We start from the raw sequence: 23924 nt of genomic DNA, 5'->3' as shown, positions 1-23924 counted from the left end.
TCTCTGGGCACCAGTCTTCTGTCTCAGGAGAATAAGGAAACATGTTTTCCTCACAACCTGTTGTGGCTCAGATTGTAATATTAATATAGATACTTCAATTTTGCATGTTATCAATGGTAATCTTCCCTGTGTGAACTCAAGGAACTATGCTTGCTTGCTGGCAACCAGAGACCAAGTGCCAGAGAGCCTTTAGAACCCTGATTTCCCCTAAGTCTATCTGTTTATGTTTTTGTGTTTCTCTAATTTTCTTTGTTTCTGGAATCCTGTAGAACTCTAGGCAACAATTTTCCTATACAGTGGGTAAGAAAAATGTCAATCCTAAGAGCCATGTCAGCAACATAAAGCTGATCACTAAGAAAAACTAGTTCCCAGATGGATCATTGAAGAAAAAAAAAACTGAGAGACATATGGAGGAAAGAGAGAATGAGAAAAGTAAGAAAAAATGATTCAAAGATAGATACAAAGAGAGAGAAAGAGAAAAATAACCAACACAAGTGAGTAGAAAACCAAAAGTAGAGAGAGATTATAGAGGAAAGAAATCTTGTGAGGATACTTTAGAAAACAAACAAGATTTTGAAAAAAGACCATAAAGTTTAGCAACACATATAGCCTCAGCTTCAAGTAAGACCAAGACCATGAAGTAGTCCAAGAAGTATATATGGAGAGTAATTTAAGCACATATAGGTTAATCATTCCTTAAGAACACACGAAGGTGCGTATGACCACACTATTTCAGCAATTCCATGAAAATTTCATTGACATAGTTGAATGTTACTCATGAGAATGAGATCTGGTTGCAATCTACCCTTCACCTTCCACGAGATGTAACCTGCTCCGGGGCACTACATCACGTAACAGGTATGACTACATGTTATGACAAGATGAAACCTAGACATTCTGAAGCCAATCTGAATTCAATTTAGAAAGAATATAACCATTTAATTTGCTAAACCTACAAGTAATCTTTATCTCCTAATCTACAAGCCATCTTTTTCTGATTTATGAATACATTCCTGAGGCTGAATCTGTGTCGTTGGCATTGTTTGTAATTCTTGGAAATCTTTAGGTTCATATAATGGAATGGAAAACAAATGAGAAATAAAAAAAAACTCACCAGAGATCCATTCATTCTGTCTTGCTGCTGACAATGAACAGAAGACTCTAGAAGCACGGCTGGGATATAAAGCAAATGACATATTCAGAAATAAATCTGTGAGATTTGGGGTCCAGAATTTTCTCTTGCAAACATGATACATGGGCTGCAAAACCATAAAGTTGTCCTAGAAGAATCTTTAATATCTCAGGCTGAGCATTAAAGTTTCCAAGAAACACAAATGCAGTCCATTTCCTGACAGATAGATATTATTAAACAAACTAATTTCTATGTTTATGTACACATTAAGTTCGAAAAAATGAATGTTCCCACAAATATTATTGAATACTTGAAAGCAAAAACATATCACATTTCCACTAAAAGTATTTATTACTGAATGTACTTCGGTATGTAGGAACTGTTTTTTTTTAATACAACGGTATCCTAGGCATCCATTGGAATTTGTGTTCTACCTCATTCATTTACATATTTTAACACCAGGGAAAGCATGTATGATGTAGTTTTCACACAATTTAGAGAAAAAATGTCTACAGAAGATATTTATTGTGTTATAATTATTCAACAATGGTTGTCAAATGGCACATTTCACTGTACCCATTGCACACCTATGCAATGACTTGCAATTTCCGTTTAACATGCTTTGGCCAAAGGGACATGAGTAAAGATGAGGTAAACCCAGGTTTGAGAAGTCCCTAATGTTCATTTCCCTAAACAGTCTTAGAAAGAACCTTGACCATCCTAAAGATATAACATAAAATACTCCATATAGGAGTGACACACCTGAAGATAAGCAACACCTACAAAGCATACAACCTTGAGTAAGACATATTACCTCAAGTTTTCTTCTGTGATTTTTCTTTAAAGGCCAAATTTCCCTGACCAATACTTTCTGTACTACCAGGCAAAAACAACCAATAAGAGCTAGCATTAGCAAATCCTTAGATGGGACATTTAACATAAGTTTGCATGATTACATACAATCATAGTGGTAACAGGCTGAATAAATTAGGAAGAAGAGGATTAGGGATTACTACATTAATAGATACTTTGTTATAACAATTACCCCACCATCCCAAACCACAGCCTCAGGTACCCTCTCATAACTTGGCTCTGGTTTATTCCTCAGTCCAGCGCATCACAATTCCTGGAAATTAGTTTAAATCTTGCAACAACACAAAGTGATTGACAGTGGTATAGGAAAGAGTACCACGTGAATCTGGTGCTAAGGGAAGTAGCAACAATTTTTGTAATAGGCAAGGGAAGCTAGCAACATCTTCCCCTTGCTGTGCTTTTCTGCTTCTTCCCTTTAGGGCCTCTCAGAATTGACAAGGTCTGTCCATTTAGGATGGAGATTCCTATTCATAGGGTGCTCTGCTTCAAACATTGCTAGGCTTCATTCCTAAAAATATAGGACAAGCACTCACTACTCCAATATCCCATGTACAACTGTCTCTAGAAACAGGGTCATGTACAAATACTTGTGAGATCCACCCAGGAGATTAAAAACTCAAGCCAAACAGATTAAATTATCTCTAGGAGAAACAACACAGAAGCCCCAAATACAACTGCAATGTAAGAGGACTCAAGGCAGGCATACATCTCACAATTTCACTAGAATACTTCCTGTACTCCTCTTACACCTGGGCAAAGCAAATAAAGTCACATGGGTTAATAGAAGAATCCCTTGGTCTTGGAGTAGAAATGCACAGCTCTTGTGCTCTCCTCGTCTGGACAATGACACAGCTTGCTCTCAGACATTTGGAAGCCAGGTTCTTGCATCTGAAGGCCTAGAGGCTAATGGCAGCACAAACTCCTGAACCTCAAGCAAATTATCAACCCCAGACTGGAGAAAATCCTGGAGAGGGAAGTAGGCACTTTGGCTCAAGTATAAAGCTCTCCCTCTGAGCTGAGGAGCTCAGGAATGCTGCTTGCAGGCCCAAAGTTCATGCCCCACCAAAGAAACAGAAACAGAAAAACAAACAGAAACCAGTGGAGGGGAGACTCCCGCGGCAATCACACATTTCCTACCTGACATCAGTTCCAAAGCCTGAGATTCCTTCAAGTTACAGCTCCCAGGCTCCACTGCACAGAGCTGGGCACCAGCCTCCTGGCTCCCACCTGTGGAAGGCCAAACTGTCCTTCAGGGCACTTCCAGCAGCCAGGCAAAGGAAAAGAATCCGGAAGAGGCAGACTTAAAATGCCCATGGTGGGCGGGAAGGGGGGGGGAGACACATGCGCAAGAGCATCTTCTGCCCCACCTCCACCCTCCAAAAAACAAAAACAACCCAGGACTTTCAAAGAAAATATCCTCCATGGAGACTACAATTCCCACAATGCTCGGTGCCACCCTGCTGCAAACCTGGGAACAAGGGTGCTCTTGTGCATTGGGACTTTTCTCTGCCTGCTGTGGGAGTTAAGCTCAGTTTCTTCTTGAAAACCACTGTTTCCTCTTGAAATACATAAGACCAACCAGAAAATGGATATATATGGGGAGAATTGGATACATTGGATTTTTGATTCTTAGTTCTAATAATGAAATTGAGGTTATGAGACTGCGTTGCTTATTCCTTTCTGTTTATTCAATGCCTGTGTTCTGGTGAATGTAAATTATCTCTGTTTTGTCTTAATTTTTTTTAATATATCCCCTCCTACTTTACAAAGATATTACCGGGCGCCAGTGGCTCAAGCCTGTAATCCTAGCTACTCAGGAGGCTGAGATCTGAGGATCCCTGTTCAAAGCCAGCCCGCCCAGGAGAGACCATGAGACTCCTATCTCCAATAAACCACCAGAAAACCGGAAGTGGTGCTGTAACTACAGTGGTAGAGTGCAGGCCTTGAGCTGAAGAGCTGAGGGAGTAGCGCCCAGGCCCAGACTTCAAGCCCCACAACCGCCAAAAAAAAAAAAAAAAAAAAAGATATTCACAACCATAAATTTATACCTGTGTCATTTCCCATTGCTGTAATGAAAACACTGGCATACAATAGTGAGATTGTTAGGTAAGTATGCAGCATAATACTTCTGGTGATTTGGATTTCACAAAATCTAACAATTAATTTTCCAGAAACTCCCCAATTCTATCTATTAAATCAAATGAATTTTTGTTTTTTTCTGAATTTTGCATTTCTTTTAAGGATTTTGTTTTGTTTTGTTGTTGGTCCTATGGCTTGAACTCAGAGCTTGGGCACTGTCTGTGAGCATTTGCTGGGCTCTATTTGCATTCCCTTTAATAATTTCTTCAGGTATCTAGTGAAAAGTTTCCTCACAGGGATTCTTATGAACATGGCATATCACCTCCATTTCAAATCAAAGAGATAGTGGTTTGGGGGGTCAGGGATGAATGCAGGAGGGATAGAAGAGTGAAGTTTAGGCTAGGCTATGTTGATGTGAAGCTTAATCACTTGCAAACCAGTCTGCTTTTGTCTTTTCATTTTACATGTGAATATCTCTTTAGACTTCTTACCTGTTCTCTGATCCTAACAGTTCCTCTCAGTAGCTTTAGGCTACATATCTAAGGGACCTCGGACTTGTCTTCTCAAACCTTTACCATTAAAATGTGCAATAAATCTTTTGTCTCCTGCTGCAATCCCATCAGAGCACAAGCAAGGCTCTGAGAGCCAATGGGATGATAATTAAGGAGACAGAGTGATGGCTGATGACACAGTTCAGCTATATTTCTCAAATGCTTGAGTAATATTGGTCTAGACCCACTGTGCCCAAAAGTGCAAACAGCACACATCTTTCCTCATTCTATTTCAATACATCTTTTCCACCCAAGCCTCCAGACAGGTAAAGCCCCAGGCCAAAAAGCTAGAACACACACTTCCTCAAACCAATAAAGGGCAAGGACTTGCAGTGCTGAGCGTGGGAGTCAATTGTCCTGAAGCCTTTGCTCACATTTTGTCTGCTCCTGGCAGGCACCCCAGGGTCTACAACAGTTTCCCTCTCTCTTATCAAAGAACCTACCCTTGTCTCTTACATGTTTATTGAGATTTTTTGTAATCCCTTCCATAAAAAATAATTGGGAAAGATTGGATTGGTAACTTTCACTTTTGATTTTAGTTCTCCAGTGTATGGGTTCAACATGTCTCTATTGTGGACCAGAACTATTCCTCATGAAAACGGGAATCAAAGAGCATATTTGAATGTATAGACTTCAACTTAAAAGCACCTCTAACAATATAAAGAAAAAATAATTTCATTCTTTAAAACTAAATTCCTGGGAAGTGGCACTGTGGCTCAAGATGTCGAGCGCTCGCCTTGAGCTGAAGAGCTGAGGGATAAGTGCTCAGGCCCAGAGTTCAAGCCCCACAACCAAAAAAAAAAGTCCTCTCTAAAACTAAATTCCTGAGAGACAAAGAGATAAAACTGGGGTGCTTCCAACAGTACCTGTGAAATGTAGTTTTCTTTTCTTTTCTTTTCTTTTTGTTGGTCATGGGGCCTGAACTCTGGGCCTAGGTACTGTTCCTCGGCTCTTCAGCTCAAGGCTAGTGCTCTACCACTTAAGCCACAGTGCCACTTCTGGCTTATTCTGCTTATGTGGTGCTGAAGAATCGAACCCAGGGCCTCATGCATGCAAGGCAAGCACTCTACCACTGAACCATCTTCCCATCCCTGAAATATAGTTTTCATTGTTCAAGCCTACATTTGTGATGGATTTCTTTATTCCTTTATCCTTTTGTTTTGTTTGGTTTTGTTTTTGGTTATGCTACTTGAACTGTGAGCCTAGGAACCATCCCTTAGCCCTTCAGCTCAAGCCAAGTGTTCTACATTGTGAGCTAAAGCACCAATTCTGGTTTTCTGGTTTTTATTGGAGATAAGTGTCTCACAGACATTGCTGCCCAGGCTGACTTTGGACTGCAATCCTCAGGTTTCAGCCTTTTGAATAGATAGGATTAAAGACATGAGGTACCAGCACCCAGCTTGCATTTCTTTTCTTTTATGTCCCAGCCTTGGGGCTTGAACTCAGTGCGTGGACACTGTCCCTAAATTTTTGCTCCAAACTAGCACCCTAGTACTGGAGCCACAATTCCACATTCGGCTTTTTCTATGTATGTGGTACTGAGGACTTGAACCAGAGCTTCATACATGTTAGGTAAGTACTCTACCACTGTTGTGGGACAGCCACAACACCAACAGTGTTTTGGAAGGGCAATGGGATGATAATGGAACAGACTGAGAGAAGGCCAATGATGAATCTCTCTTTATTCCAGCAATAACCTTAGCTATAGACACTTTCCAGATCGGTCCAGTGCTTGCATCACATTGTTCTAGTACTCACTGAGTCAACAAGTGCATACCATATGCATCTTTCCTCATTCTAGTTCAACCTTTGTCCAACAAACTCCTAGAGGTAAGCTCCTAGGCCCAGAAGCTAAAAGGAACACTCCCTCCTACAAAAAGGGCAAGTACTTATAGCCCTGAAGGTTGGAGTCTGTGGTTGGGGAGCTTTTGCTCACACCTTGCCAGCTCCTGGCACCTCAGGGTCTGCACCACTTCTCCCTTTTTCATTTTGTAAATTGAGCAAGTGTCTATCAGCCTGAACCTGGAAAATCAGCAGATCATACATCTCAGGAAGAATGGAAGAAAAAAGAAATACCAAAACAATAAACAGGAAAATGCCTAAGAAATAACAAAAAGAGTGCTATTTCCCCAGGTGAATCCCTTCAGGTAATGGAGAACTGATACAACTAAGCCTGCGTGGTAGAGTGACCAATACCAGATATCTGACCCTGAAGATGCATAATATCTAAGCTTATATTATCAGAGGGCAAGATTCTTCAAATATGTCACTGGATATGGGTCCAAATCATATTTCCATCATATTCAAGATGGATAACACAGATGTACTGACAATTAGCATGACACATTATTTTTAACTTTGTCTTTAGCAGGTCTATGTGATTATCAACATACATTATTGCTGTTTCCAAATCATAAAACATATCACAATCATTTTATCTACAACCACCTGCATATCAAGGGTACCAGAAACATTTCAAACTAAAGTATTAACATGTTGTTCTGTATATATGGTTTCTACAATGATCACAGGAGAAGCAGGAGCCCTAGCAAAACAGTCAGGATAGCAATAATGATGGCAACCAATATTCCCCAAAATCTGCACCAATGGCTAAGAGTCCTCTGAACCTCAATAGCAAACCGAGACCCAAACTTATTATACCATGGTTCTATCAACTGAACATGCAATGTAAGTTAAGGGGATTGCATAGTAAGCTAGGATTACTCATGCAGTTAGTGAGAACACAATTGTTCCTGCAAGAGGCATGAAATACCACCCCACCCTTGAAAACCATACCCAGCCCAACTACTAGCATATATGGATACATAACACAAGCTTGCACAGTAAATGATACACAACTGTGAAACAGGACAGGTCTCTGAAACAGAGGTATGGGATGGTGAGAGGCATTAGTTCAAATAGGCCTCATGGCAGCAGCCAGGCTCAAGATGTCAGGGTGAGCTTGTCCACACAAACTGACAAACATGGGAGCAAGCAAGGTACCACTGATCATGTCACTCCTCTGAGACCAGTCCTGCCTTACATACTGGGAGACTCCTACCACCAGAACTGTGGACAAGGTGTGAAATCCAGAGGCCCTCAGGGCGATGGATCATCACAACCATGGGAATCGCTGGGCATAGGGGAAGCCAAGAGGGATGCACCACATCTCCTGCTAAAGGAATTCTACAGGTGTTCCGCTTAAGCTCCAACTTTTTCCATTGGTTCACCTTTTCCTCCAGAGGAAGTCAGAACCATGATCTATCCCTGAATACCTTACCATACTTGTACCTTCTACCTCAGGATCTGCAATAGTCAATAACTGTGATCAATGAAGTAAGAGGATATAAGTAAGAGGATATTTGTATAATAATGAGACTTACATCTGTGAGCAATGAACAATTCAAACATAATGTAGTAAGTAAATTCTATTTTACAAGTATGTAACCAAGAACAATGACAACTATGGGACACAGCTAGTCTAGGAAGCACCCATTTTTACCTGATCCTTATGTCCTTGCCTCTCAGGAACTTACTTTTAACTTTTACAGAAAGGAAGAATTATTTTTCCTTCATATTTTATAGGTGCTCCCATGTTGCCATCTATCCATCCAAATGTGCCTCAGGATCTCCATTTTGATGAGGAATATATAAAGTCCACTAAAAGAGGGATGGAAAAACCTTACATTGGAAGACTGAGTATCAGGCATGAAAATTTCCTACACAATCCTTCCCAATCATGATGTGGGGAAAGGATCATCAACAATCACAACAAACCCTTAAGAGGCAAGCTTACCATATCTTATATGAGGTAGGGAGGCAAAAGATTTATTGCACAGTGTAATGGATACAGTCTGGGAAGACAAGTCTTAGGTCCCCTAGATATGCGACCTAGACTTGCTGACAGGAACTTCTAGGGTCAGAGAAGAGGTAGAAAATCAAAACAAAATAGGATATGCAAAACAGAAAAGTAAAAACAGACTGGTTTGGAGCAAGTAATCAAGCTTCACATGAACATAGACCTGCCCTGAACTCTACCTCCTCCCACATTCATACTGATCTACCTAGACAACCATTTTTTTTTTGAAAAGTCTTGGAGGAGGAGTACCATTTTCTAAGAAACTCCTGGGAGGAAACTTTTCACTCGTCTCCTGAAGCAATTAGTAAAAGAATGGCAAGTACAGCACAGCAAATGCTCACAGACAGTGCCCAAGCTCTGAGTTCAAGCCAACAACAAAATGAGGGAAAAACTTTATAAGGAAAGGTAAATTTCAGACACAAATAACCAAAAACTTCTTACAATTTCGTACATGAAATTTGGGAGTTTCTGGGAAAGTAATGAGTAAAATTTGACAAATCAATTTAATTCATAGATTATAAAGTATATCTGTCTTTAAATTCTGTTATTTTATTGCAGTATATATATTAGAGCAGGGGAAGACGATGCCAGAATCAATCAGTTTACTGTCTGCAAGTACTTTTTTTTTTAATGTACTCAAAATGAGTACATTAAAAATTGAACCAAAGGAATACTTCCAACATTTTTGCTTATGTGGTGCTGAGGATTCAAACACAGGGCCTCATGTATGCTAAGCAAGCACTCTACCACTGAGCAATCTTCCCAGACAAGTTACTGTCAAATCTGATGCCATGAAGTATTCCTCCCCTTCTCTCTTCTCTTCTTTTCCCTTTCCCTCTGTTCCCCTCCTCTCCACCACTCTCTTCTTCCTTCTTTTCCCTAACCTTTTGCTTCCCTTCCCCACCTTCTCCACTCATCTTCTTTTCCCTTTATATCTGAGATGAAGATGTGCTAGTATCACTACAGTTAGGTTTCTAACTTAGAAACACATGTAATACACATACTTCATGGGTTTCTTGAGCTACTATTGGAGCTTGAACTGCAGGTCTCACAGTCAGTCAACTTCCTCACTCACTGTTGGTACTATCACTTGAGCCATACCTCTAACCTGTTCATTAGCTGCTTAGTTTGAGTTGTCTATCCAGGCTGGCTTCCAGACTTCAGTTTCCTCCTTAGTAGCTAGGCTAAAATGACAGTCTTGAGCAAGAAGTACTTGTCTTGATTTTTCTTACCTCAACATTTAACATTAACACTTAATAGGATACTACAATGAAACACTTTATTGTTACTGGTTTATGTAGAATTAATATTCAACCTAAACTGAAATAGTTTATCTTTCAAATTAAGTGTTGTAATGTGTTTCTAACAATTGTAACTGTTCTGACTGCAGTATATTTCTTCACTAAGCAAATCATTTATGCTGGAGGCATTGTTTTATAATTAATGTAATTTAATGTTATTGTGGAGGTGATGTATAGAGAGATATAATGACATGAGTGAGGTAAAAAAATACCCTTCCTTTCATACAGTGTCTTCCATGCCTTCATTCTCTACCAATCTCTCCCTCCTACCTCTAATCTTGAGTTGTATATTTCACTTTCATCACCCTATTTCCCTCACATTCTATGGCTCTGCCGTACACACCAGAAGATATACACGTGAAAACACCATACATAATTGAAAACAATTGTTTTTATTTCACAAGTGAAATAAGAAAGTAGCTCCCTTTAATATTGAATAAATCACAATGAGAGCATACATATATTTTTACATATTCATTCTAGTTTCCTTCTGTTTGTTTTACTGTTAGATTATTAGCAACATATTGTTGGATTTCTTTGTACTTATATCATAGATTTATTTGTCATACTGATTTCAAGACAATTTGTCTTCAGATCTATTCTCAGTGTGTCTGTCTTGGTAAATATAACTGAATAGTGCTTTATAAACAGCATTTTGTAAAGATAATGCCATCCATGTGTGTATTTCTATTGACCGTTTGTCTAGTTATTCAGTCATTAAGAGGAGTATTAGTTCTCCAATTATAATGATAGATTAAAGAAATTAACATTCTTTGTCCTTTTAATCATGTCTTTGTAGACATTACTTTTCAGAATAGAACTTTTGTTATACAGATTTATAATTTGCCTGTTATTATCAATGCTCTGTATCTGTGGTAACACAATTTGTGCTGAGGTTCTTTTCCTTTCCTATTATGACTACTTGTATTTTTCAGTATTGATTGTTGCTTATGGTATGTTTATAATGATTTACTTTTATTTCTCAATAATTAATGTATGCCTCTTTGGCTTATTGAGTTTTTTGAGTATGTTTTCTTCTGTTCAAATCAGACAGTACCTGATATATTTACTATTTTTATCTTACAATATTAACATGGTTTCATGTTAGTGATTACTTTGCTATTTATTATGTTTGTCTCATCTGATGTGTATTTCTTAGTTTGCTTTCATGTAACCTGCACACATCGTTCTACACAGTGCAAATCACCTCTAATATAATTTCTAGGGAATATATTATATACACTGTAAATCACCTCTGATACCTATTACAATTTAAATTCTACTAAATAGTTGTTACAATGCATTGTTCATCGGATAATGACAGTTTTTTCAAAGGCTGCACGTTTACTATAGGTACCATACTTTGTCAATTCTTTGGGTTCTATGGTTTGTTGAATCTGTGCAACAAACAAATATGGAAGGCCTAATATATTCCTTTGAAAATGCTACTGTAGGGGCTGGAAAGGTGGCTCAGTGGAAAGTGCTTACCTTGCATGCATGAGGCCTTCGGTTAGGTTGCTCAGCACCACATAAACAGAAGAATCTGAAAGTGGTGCTGTGGGTCCAGTAGTAGAGCATGAGCCTTGAGCTGAAGAGCTGAGGGACAGAGCCCAGGCCCAGAGATCAAACCTCATGAATGATGAAAAGAAAAAACATACCACAAATAACATAGTGTATATAATAATATTTAAAGGTGCTGGACACAAGTGTCTCATGGTAGCAAACCTGAGACCCAAGGATTGAGATTTCATCCAGCCCTTTCAGAAAAGTCAATGAAACTCTTATCTACAATTAATCACCTAAAAATCCAGGGGTAGAAATTGATAGATGGATCCAGTGATAGATCCTTAAGATAAAATGGTCAGGGACAGCACCCAGACAATGAGATCAATACCTAATATTGGTATATTTTACTGTGTTATATGGAAATAAACGCTGCTTTCCAAAGGAGATGGAATTGTGCAAAATGCATTTCGTTCAACAAGTTATGAAAACAATGAAATCAAGTGAGTAATCAATCAAGTAATGAAATCAATACCTGGCTTATGGAACTTTAACATACATATATACCTCTCTCTCTCTATATATATATACACACACACACACACCTATGTATATATACTTAGGTGTATATATGTATATATACATAGTGGTATATATGTATACACACATATGTATATATACATAGATGTAAATATGTATGATATACATACATATGTATATGTATGTACATACATATGTATATATAGACATACAGATATATGTATGTACAGATGTATATATATATAGATATATAGATATATAGATATATATATATCACCTTTACAATAATATTTTTTGGGGGGTCTGGTCGTGGGGCTTGAACTCGGGTCCTGGACCATGTCCCTCAGGTCTTCAGCTCAAGGCTAGCACTCTACCACTTGAGCCACAGCGCCATTTTCAGCTTTTTATTTTCTTTTTGCTTATGTGGTACTGAGGAATTGAACCCAGGGCCTCAGGCATTCAAGGCAAGCACTCTACCACTGAGCCACCTTCCCAGCCACCACAATAATTTTTATAAGAATGCAAAAACAACAGAAACATACAATAAGTTCTCCTATGGATGTAGGTAGCATTTGGAGCCCAGAGGGTGAGCACACACAGTAAAGGAGGTGAATATGGTTTTAAAAAAAAAGTGTGTGTGTGTGTGTGTGTGTGTGTGTGTGTCTGTGTGTGGTGTTTATCAATGAAACTTGCTGACACTGGGTTTTTTGTTTTCATTTGCTCATTTGTTGCTGTTGTTTGACATTCCTGGGGCTTGAACTCAAGGTGTGGGAACTGTTCCTGAATTTCAATATTCTGAAGGCTACCACTCTCCCACTTGAGCTACAACACCAGTGCTTCTAGGGGTGTTTGGTAGCTTTTGTTGTTTGTTAGGTATTGAGATATCAAACTTAGTGCTCCATGCATGGTAGGCAAGCATTTTATCACTAAGCCACATTGCCAGCCCCAACCACACTATTTTCAGAAAGGATGCAGGGCTGGGAGTGTGGCTCAGTGGTAGAGTGCTTGCCTTGCATACATGAGGCACTGGGTTCCACTCCTCAGCACCCCATCAGCAGAAAATTCATTGTGACTTATCATCAATTAAATGCCAGAAAACTAGAAGTGACATTCTGGCTGGAAGTGGTAGCATGCCAGCCTTTAGTGAAAAGCCTAGCGAATATGCCAGGCCCTCCCTGAGTTTAAACCCCACAGCCAAAAATTAAAAGGAAAAAGAAACAATTATGAACAAACAAAAACCCTAAAAACTTGCTCATTGCCTTTGTTCTTCTATTTTTCTTTGTTCTTGTATCTGTATACTTCATATCATTCCATTTTCTACTTTCTTCCTTTCACTTTGGGGGATTGAACCTTGGGAATTGCACATGGAAGGTGGATACTCCATACCAACCTATTCTTTCTTCTTTTAACATAAAAAGTCTACTTATAGTACAAGCAAGGTAGCAAAGTGGTATAGTGCTTGCATCGCATGAATGAGGAGCTGGGTTCTATTCCTCAGGTCCACATGCACAGAAAAACCTGGAAGTGGTGTTGTGGCTCAAGTGGTAGAATGCTACACTTTAGCAAAAGCAGCTCAGGGACAGCACCTGGCCTCTGAGGTCAAGCCTAAGGACCAGCAAAACAAAAAGTCTGCTCATTTAAATTAGTCAATGCTTCCCTGCAATTTAAAAGACAAACTTACAAGTGACTTTATTTCACTTTCAATACTACTGTCCTCCTTTCCAGTGAGTGCAGGGCCGCACACAGAAGAGACTTATGCCTCTGCTGTCACTTGTAAACTAGCTGTTGTACAACAGTAAGCATCAACACATACATTTCTGTTCTTATTATCTTGAACACAATGGTCTTTGTGAAGGTAGGTAAAAATAAGTGAAGGAAACCTTTCCTTTTCACTTATTGGTTGTGATTGTAAAGGATCCATCTTGCTGAGGAATTAAGTCTGACACTCTTGTCATTTGAGTTCTCTCTGAACTACTTTTCAATTTTTTTTTAGGACACACACACACACACACACACACACACACACACACAAATATCCTGAAGAATTTTAACTAGCTCATCAGACAACAGTTTTACTACCAATTCTTCTTGTCCACAGCAATTGTATCATCTACATAAGACAAGACAATTACATTAGGCCACTGGCTTAACTTGACTAACAGGTCCCTGTGTCAACAGTCAGCCCTCCTGAAACCTGGGCACACCATGTCCCATGCTGGAGGTGCCATGTGGTGCTGGTAGTGTACTGATGGGTAGCACAGGCCCTCTTCTGGGCTCCTCACTCCTGTCCCAAGGGGCTTGCCAGGCTTGCATATTGCATGAAGACTTTGGCACTGTGCTCCTTTCCTTGGCTGTCTCCTCACCAATCTTTTCTTTCCTGTACCTTGCATTCTGAGACCAAACAACTTCCAACACACCTGATGAAGTCTCTACATCAAACTTTTGGTAACAAACATTTAAGTTAGAATGCACATATAAAGATTTGGCTTGGTTTTGCTCAGACCCCATGGACAAGTGAAGAAAAGATGGTTAGCTGTGGATGCTCCAAGTAGTGATTTTCTCAAAGTACTGACAACTTTATAACAGGGACTTCATACAAGGATGTTTCTGATCCAGAAACATGAACAAAAAAAATTTAAAAGAACCTCAGAATTCATTGAGGAAACAGAAAAGAGAGGTTAGGGTAAGATGTTTCTCAAAGGAGCAGGAAAAATGTACACTTAATACTCTGCTAATTATGGGAGGAAAAATGACCTAGAGGTGGACAACACTAAAGATATAAGTGCTCAAGGTAAAGGAAGGAGGCCTTGGGTGGGACCTGAGGTTCTAGTGAAAATTCTATGAGAGCCTTGTTCAGTACCCACTGTGCTCAGTATCCCAGGTTCTGTCCCTTCCAGTCACGGTGAGATGCATCATTCCAGGTTAACCTCAGGAAGAAACAAGGATTCACCTAAAATCCTGCTCTCTCATTGGGATCAAGATTGCTTGGGAACTGGAGGTTTTGGGTTAAACACTTAGATCTCTGGAGAGCAGACTCTTCAGGGTCATGACTTTGGGTCATATGAACTTCCCCTGCTGATGATATCACAACGTTCTGTAACATAGAAGTGACTATGTTTGTATACTTTATCCAGTAACATTCAATGAATGGCTATTGAAAATAATCCAATTTAGAGTTGAAATCTTTGAACAAAGGCAGACCTCTTCTAAAGCCTAACTTTGGATATTGCTACAGGATGAACCTTGTGGTAGGACCATTGACATTCTGAAAAATTACATAACTTAACCCACTCTTAGTGGTTAGGTCTAGGGTGGATATGTACCCAAATCATGGTTCACCACTTTTCTTCTCAGGACATAGGAGTTTTTAGAATGAGCTGAAACTAAACATCCTGTCATTCACCCCTGGGAGTGGCCGTGAAATAAAGTGCAATCCATAAGGGAAGAACAACAAAATTGCTTCTACACATCTGGACAGAATAGACTGAAAAGATTCTTTCTCCTACATCTGTGTGCACACATTAGAAGACCATTGTTTTCTCATTCAAATATATTGGTATTCTGGGATCTTAAATGATCACTATTGACTCCTTCTTTTCTTATGATACTGTTTCAAGTATATTGAAATATTTGGCCACATTTTATATGTTGAGATCTCTCTTGGAATGTCTAATTCCTACAGATCCACATCTGTCCTACATAGTAACTTGAACCTCTGCAAGGACGTATGAACTAGTCAGAAATATAAAGGTATAGGCATGTCTATTCACATGACAAAAGATACCAAACTATGTGTGACAATTTATCATTACCCAGGCTTTAAGACATTTCAATATCAACTTCAATTGACGGACAATGACTATACCCTATGGAGTATTTCAGATTCCTATAGGAGTGGAAACTTTCCTGCATGAAAGCCAAAGAACCCATTTTAAAAAATATCTTCCCCGGCCTTGAAGTTCTTTCTACTCTGGGCCTGGGTACTGTCCCTGTGATTTTGTAATAAAGGAACAAAAGTGATGACAGTCTATCAACATGATTCACAGCATTACTTGTGGGAAATTAGGTGAAAACAGTTTCAGAGCATTTCCTACCTAGTTGGCCTTTCAATTGTGATTTTAAAACTCATACTCTTGAGCAATTAAGAATTCCAATGTGAACCACCAGTGCCCTGTTAGATCAGGAGATCTTAACTACTTGATCCAAGCAGGACTCATGGTTTCCACAGAATAGGATAAAAAATTCATATAGACATATGCAAAGGTCCTTTTGCAATCTCAGTAAAGGTCTGTTTACCTATCATTCTGTAAACCACATCCAAATTCTTCCACTAAATAATTGGAAGAATGCATTGTTTGCACAGATCATATTAGCGGTCCTCAGGTTGAATTCAGGGACAAAATTTGTGAGGCTTCCTTCACCTTCTATACCAGATGCCTTTTTGTATCACTGATTTTTCACCTTAGAGACTTGCTTCTTTGTCTGGGCCTTTCAACACACTAATTTTATACTTACATATCACAAGTAGCAAACAAGATAGGCACATATGACCAGATCCATCCTTTTATTGGCTAAGAAACCATATTCATGAAGCTTTTGCATTGGATGGCCTACAAATACTACCTTTCTAATTTCAGCCTCCTGAGTAGCTAACATTCCACACATGAGGGAATGTCATTGCTCATTTTAATTGCAGGTTTTAAATTAAAAGAAAGAAAGGGTACTTTACCAACTCAGTGAGCAGTAAGTCCCTTACATTTTGAGCTCAAGCAAAAGTATTTGCCAAATGATAATATTGAATGACACCATCCCCACTCAACACGATGAGAGGATGAGAAATGTTGGCTCAAAGAAAGCTGAAGAGTGAAGAATGGTTTCCCTTCACACCCAGCTTACCTCTGCCATGAAGGATTTCTCTATAATTTACAGAGGTTTTCTGACAAAGATTTTCCTACATTGGGCTTCTTTCCTGGGTGAATGTTCTAATACTTGCTGAAGGTTGGCTTCTGGTTGAAAGACTTCCTCTCATGTTTATATTTACAGAGATTCTGTCATGTGTCCAGGTCTCTGATACCTGTACAGATGGGACTTCGGGCAAAATGTTTTCTATACTCATAATTTCTTTCCTGTCTCTGGTCTCACATATGCTGAATACTCAGTTCTGATTGAAAGTCATTTCACATATGTTCTATGCACTACTTTCTTTTCTCCTATGTGAGTCAGTTCTCTGATAAACATGAGGTATTTCTTTCTGATCAAAGGATTTCCACATTTGTGATATTTTTCATTTTATTTTATTTTTTTGTGAACATACTTACAGAGGGGTTACAATTACATGGGCAAGATAATGAGTACATTTCTTATCAAGCATTGCAGCCTCCTCCTTTGTTTACCCTTCACATCCCTTCCCAGCCTCGCCCTGCCCCACCACCCTATTCTCCCCCCCCCACCAAAGTTGTAAAGTTCATGTTCGACATAACAACTTGTACTTCTCATTGTTGCAACAGGTCCACCTGTATGCTTAAATGACTTGTTTTTCCCCTTCTCCTCCAGAAATTATACTGACATCAAATATAGTGAAAGCAGGGATTATACTGTGGGGGAGGGACATACAAAGCAACAAAGAAATAATCTTATAAATGCATTAGAAAGAAATCCATGAAAGAAAAAAACAACATTTAAATACATAGCTAAGGGTTCATTTTCCTAACACCAAATTATCTGACCTTTTCTGCTTGACTCATACATATACTTGATATTGCAAATAATAGGTCCCATGGTTTCCCTTATTCACATTTGTCATATTTTTAAGATTACTCTGCTGTGTGTGTCCTATGAACTTGGATCCATGAATACTTGGTAAAGGACTTTCCACAATTGTTACATTTTTATTTTCTCGCCTGTGTCTGTTCTCTGATGCAAACTGAGTTAGGACTTTTTCTTGAAAAACTTTCCATTTATTTTTCCTACATAGGATTTCTCTCCTCTTTGTGTGTGAGGGTGTGTGTGTGTCTGTGTGTCTCTGTGTTTTGTGTGTTTTATGATGAACCCTGAGCTGTGTCTTACAAGTCAAAGACTTTCCCATTTGGTACAATCCTAAGTTATTTCATTTGTGTGAATCAACTTATGTGTGTTAAGCTGTGATCTCCAGGTCTTTCCACACTGGTTGCATTCATAAGGTTTCTCTCCTTGTGTTCTGTGATGGATGTTAAGTTGTGCCTTCCAGGTGAAAGAATTTCCGTGCCTGCTACATACATAACATTTCTCTCTGGTGGGTTTTTTTCTGATGGAGAGAAAGGTGTATGTTCTGGGTGAAAGCCTTTCCACATAGCTTACATTCATAAAATTTCTCTCCTGTGTGTGCTCTCTGGTTGACAGTAACATATATATCTTGGCTGATAAACTTTCAACACATATGACATTCATAAGGTTTCTTTCCTGTGTGTTTTCTGATGGGCAGTAAGGTATGACTTCTTGGTGAAAGACTTTCCACACGTTACATTCATAAGGTTTCTCTCCTGTGTGTGTTCTCTCGTGGACAGTAAAGTGTATCTTCTGGGTGAAAGACTTTCCACACACGTTACATTCATAAGGTTTCTTTCCTGTGTGTGTTCCCTGGTGGACAGTAAAGTGTAGCTTCTGGGTGAAAGACTTTCCACACATGTTGCATTCATAAGGTTTATCTCCTGTGTGTGTTCCCTGGTGGACAGTAAAGTGCAGCTTCTGGCTGAAAGACTTTTCACATACATTACATTCATAAGATTTGTTTCCTATGTGTTTTCTCTGGTGAACATTAAGGGGTGACTTATGTGTGAAAGACTTTCCACACATATTACATTCATAAGGTTTCTCTCCTGTGTGTGTTCTCTGGTGGTCAGTAAGGTTTGACTTCTTGGTGAAAGACTTTTCACACATGTTACATTCATAAGGTTTCTCGCCTGTGTGTCTTCTCTGGTGGACAGTGAGAGTTGTCTTCTGGGTGAAAGACTTTCCACACACATTACATTCATAAGGTTTCTTTCCTATGTGTATCCTCTGGTGGACAGTGAGGTGTGACTTCTGGGTAAAAGACTTTCCACACATGTTACATTCATAAGGTTTCTTTCCTGTGTGTATTCTCTGATGGACAGTGAGAGGTGACTTCTTGGTGAAAGACTTCCCACACATATTACATTCATAAGGTTTCTCTCCTGTGTGTGTTCTCTGGTGTACAGTAAGGTTTGACTTCTTGGTGAAAGACTTTCCACACATGTTACATTCATAAGGTTTCTCTCCTGTGTATGTTCTCTGGTGGTCAGTAAGATATGTCTTGCAGGTGAAAGACTTTCCACAAATGTTACATTCAAAAGGTTTCTCTTCTGTGTGTGTTCTCTGGTGGACAGTAAGGTATGCCTTACTGGTGAAAATCTTTCCACACATTTTACTTTCATATGGTTTCTCTCCTGTATGTGTTCTCTGAGGGACAATAGGGTGTGTCTTCTCAGTGAAAGACCTTTTACATTGTTTATATTCTTCAACTACAGAAGACACCTGGGGACTATGTACAGCACACATCTTACCAGGTTCACTGAAAACATCCATGTTCTGACACCCAGTGACCTTTTCTGTCCTCATCCCTAAGGAGTTCCCATTATTCTTAATCAGTTCTGACTTCTGTTTTGAGCTCAAATTAAAACTTCTTATAAGTCTCACTTTTTCCTCTTCTGGGTTTTTATTCCTGACTGCTACTTCAGAGAGATATTTATTGTGACTTTCCTGACAGGTGCTAATCACATCCTCCATTTGTGGGACATCTAAAATGCATAACAGAAAAATAGGCAAAAACATAAATGAGATCCACACATTCCTTACTGTAAAGGTATTTTCTCACATTTTAACTGTGACAAGATTTTCAAATATCAAAGCATTGTTTTATGCAGAATATAAACTTTTCTCTGCAACGTACTAACTATGAATGTAGTACTGACATTTTAAAATGGAAAATAATGTTTTTCTGTATTTCAGATTTTTCTATTTTTTTTCTAGGAAATATTTACTGAAATTATTCATCAACATACTCTTAATGCTTCCATTCTGAATGTCACTCTATGCCCAGCACAACTCATAAGCTATTGTCCTGATCAGAGAATAGCAGCACTACCATTCTCCTATTTTCCTCCTACCTGCATAATACTAGTTTAAAAGAAAATGGGATCTCCTTTTGTACATTTCTTATTGTCTTTTTCTCTTAAAGAATGACTTCTGCCGGGCGCTGGTGGCTCACGCCTGTAATCCTAGCTGCTCAGGAGGCTGAGTTCTGAGGATCGCGGTTCAAAGCCAGCCCGGGCAGGAGAGACCGTGAGACTCCTATCTCCAATAAACCACCAGAAAACTGGAAGTGGCGCTGTAGCTCAAGTGGTAGAGCGCTTGCCTTGAGCTGAAGAGCTGAGGGACAGCACCCAGGCCCAGAGTTCAAGTCCCACGACCAACAAAAAAAAAAAAAAAAAAAGAATGACTTCTCTACAGACTAAGAATTCCTAACATTAAATACACTGGCACACCAAATTCAGCTTGCCTCCATGTAAATTCTGGATTGACAATTCCTTGAGACAAAGGATCACCTAGTTCTCTGCCACACATGACTCAGGGGCACTAGGAATACTATTGCTCCGTACAGCTCAAGGTAAACAGACCAACTGGGCTCTGGACCCATCATCACCATTCAAGATGCTTTAACTGACCTGTGAAATTCTTGTCTGAGGCTTCTCTTATCCAAGGATCTGCACCTTGTTCCAGCATCACAATCAATTTAGGTTTAGGAACACCGTGTCCTATGATTAAGAAATAGTGGAGAATTATTGCTCTTGCTAGGTCATCAATAACGAAAGGTCGCAGACATCCTGTTCACAAGGTTGCTCCTAATTCTGATTCCTCAATTGTTTTTGGGGGGTTGGGGGTCCAGTTCTGGGGCCTAAACTCTGGTTCTGGGCACTGTCTGGCAGATCTTCAGCTCAAGGCTAGCACTGTATCACATGAGCCACATAGCCAAATCTGGCTTTTTTTTTTTCTGCTTATGTGGTGCTGGGGAATCCAACTCAGGGCCTCATGTATGGAAGGCAATTCCTCTGCCACTGAGCCACCTTCCCAGCCCATGGTTTCTCAATTCTTTTTCTTTTTTTTTTTTTGGTCCAGTCGTGGGGCCTGAACTCTGGGCCTGGGCGCGTGCTGTCCCTCAGCTCTTCAGTTCAAGGCTAGAGCTCTACCACTTGAGCCACAGCGCCATTTCTGGCTTTTTTCTTTTTGCTTATGTGGTGCTGAGGAATCGATCCCAGGGCCTTGAGCATGCAAGGCAAGCACTCTACCACTGAGCCACGTTCCCAGCCCAGTTTCTCAATTCTTAACAGCTCCATGGTGGAGTAGCATACAGCTTTGGTTTATTTTACTAACTGTGTGGCTTGAACTCAGCTCTTTTGCTAAAAGATAGCATTCTACTAGTTTGAGTCTTCTCTACATTTCTAGTTTTTGAATTGTTAATTGGAGATAAGAGTCATGGTCATTTTTCTACACTGCTGGTTTCAAACTGAAATCTTCAGATGTTAGCCTCCAGAGTATCTAGGATTGGTAGCTTGAAGCACTAAACCCTGTAGCAGGTTTGGCTTAAAAATACACACTTTTACTTATTGATTTCCAGAGCATACTGTCAGTAGTAATCTATGTTCTATTCTAGACCGTAGATCCACCTATAATAATTACCCAACTCTGGGAAGTAAGTCTCCTATTAGTGGATCATAGCTTAGAACTTTTGTCCAACTATTGATTTGCCTTCCTAAATAACGAGAATAAAATTAACTCTTGTGTTACATATAATGAAGTTGAAGTTTCCCTTAGGAAAAAATAACAATTCCCATGGCCTGGAATCTTTTTTTTTTAGAAATTGTAATGGTCCAAATGCTTACACCTGTAATCCTACAGTTAGGAGGTGAGATCAGAAGAGGCAGGCTTGAAACCAACCTGGGCATGGAAACTCAGAATATGCCCAAAAACAAATGTGAAAATAGAATTGTGGCTCAAGCACTAGTGTGAAAGACAAACAACACCAAGCTCTCAGACTCAAATTTGACTGGCTTATATACTAGCAGTTTTTTACCTGGGAATGGACTGGAATCATCTCCCTAAATAACATAGTCTAATGTCTACTAAAATAAAAGCACTTGATCTTCCAAGTAAAAATAACCTTTGCTCACCCAAGGACATGAGGTTGCTATAGGTCTCCAGCATTACATCTCTATGAAGGGTCCTCTGACCAGAATCCAGATCCTGCCACTCCTTCCAGGTGAAGTTCACAGCCACATCATCAAATGACATCAGCTTCTGTAATGGCACATTTCCATCAAGAAATTAGACTGGGTTTTGAGAATTCCAACCTGGAATTTCATTATGTTGCAGGTATGCTTTTGTTTTACATAAAATGTTTGCAGCTAGCTTTGTTAACTATTCACTGGGAAAATTAAATAGCAATTTAGAAACATTTGAGAATACATAAACCTGGTCATTGAAATACACAGATTTGCAGCGCACTGGTGGCTTATGCCTGTAATCCTAGCTATTCAGGAGGCTGAGGTCTGAGGATCAAGGTTCAAGGCCAGCCCAGGCAGGAAAGTCCAGGAGACACTTATCTCCAATAAACTACCAGAAAATGAAAGTAGCACTGTCACTCAAGTGGTAGCACTCACCTAAACCTGAAGAGCTGAGGGAAAACAACCAGACCCAGAATTCAAGCCCCAAGACCAATAAAAAATTACAGTTTCCATAATGCACACAAACATATTTCTGCTGCTAGCAGTAGAGAGAAGATAAAAACTCTAAGGAGATAATAATCTGGCATGATAACATTAAGTCTAAGGAGGTGTCTGAAAAATTATATTATCATTTTTGATAAAATTTCAGTACACACCAGGGTAAAAATGAATTAAATCAATATTTTTCCTGTTTGACACATACTGCTTCACCATAAATTCTATTTAGACCTTCTCTCAAAAGCAAGCAGCACACATTCAGGATATCACATGGAATACAGAACATAGAACATTGCTAGATCTATGAAAAGCAGTGTCCACATGAATATTAAAAAAAAAAAAAAAACAGTAACTGTACTCCAGAAAGTAACTAATACTTGATTAGGCCCTTATAAGATTTAATTGAGTTCCCACATAAAAATATCCGTGGTTTATCATGTTTGGTTTAAATGCTAAATATTGAAATATGGTCATAGATACCCTGATATTTCCTTCCCATGTAAAAAAGAACTGCTACCATGAAAATTTGTAAACTTTGCCTACATTCTACAATACAAAATAAAGGTGGAGGGAAAAAATGTTCCTTACAAGGTTTTCATTTTAATAGCCCTTCATGGAAGGTGAAGGCAAATATAGAGAGGCTCAAGGAACACTCAAGATGACAAAAATGATAAATATGACCAAATGCTCATATGCGTTACATATTCCTGAGTCCTTTCTCCAGTAGATCTCTAAGCTTATATTTTCACTTGTGTTACTTAATAGTGAAATACCTCAGAGATCAAAATCAATTAGTGAGCAAACATCTGTGAGATGTTGTGACAGTGATATTTCTAATAGAGAACATCTCGTCACTGTATTATTTTTTTTTCAACACTCGTTCCAATCTTATACTGGCAGTGAATTAAAATATTCAAAAGTAGTGGGAAGGAAAAACAAAACTGAATAGCACATCAAATGAAGTTAGACCAACACAAAATCAGGAGAAAACAGATTTTCTTGTAGTGTATCAATTGGTAGAAGGAAGTACTTTTCTGTAGGGAACTCTGAAGTTGAGCTGAAGGGGAAAAGGTTTGAGAGGTTGGAATTCCAGCCTGACAGCACAGAGAGAACTGAGAGGTGCCCGCAAAAGGCTTAAAAGAGAATTCTGGAGAGTGTTAAGAGACTGGAGTACAGGCCTTTTCCATACTGTAGGAAAGATAGCATCTGAAACGGAGGTGCTGTTGACCTTGAAGGCTAGGTAAAGTGAACTCCATGTCTGCATTTTCTCTGGGCGACAGTCTTCTGTCTCAGGAGAATAAGGACATATGC

General features: G+C 39.2%; 1 protein-coding gene across 1 annotated transcript in view; it reads right to left on the bottom strand.

Annotated features, from left to right (window-relative positions):
• The window catches only part of LOC122123288 (zinc finger protein 717-like), a 69051-nt gene that overhangs the window by 20329 nt on the left and 24798 nt on the right, over window positions 1-23924 (bottom strand). Inside the window, exon 3 of the mRNA XM_042697648.1 lies at window positions 1115-1173. Coding sequence (XP_042553582.1) covers window positions 1115-1173 — 59 coding nt within the window. The remainder of the gene's footprint in view (window positions 1-1114; window positions 1174-23924) is intronic.

Source organism: Dipodomys spectabilis, unplaced genomic scaffold (assembly GCF_019054845.1).
Source record: "Dipodomys spectabilis isolate Male_0828 unplaced genomic scaffold, ASM1905484v1 ptg000227l, whole genome shotgun sequence".
Classification (NCBI taxonomy): Eukaryota; Metazoa; Chordata; class Mammalia; order Rodentia; family Heteromyidae; genus Dipodomys; species Dipodomys spectabilis.
This window is presented reverse-complemented; position numbering and strand designations above follow the sequence as displayed.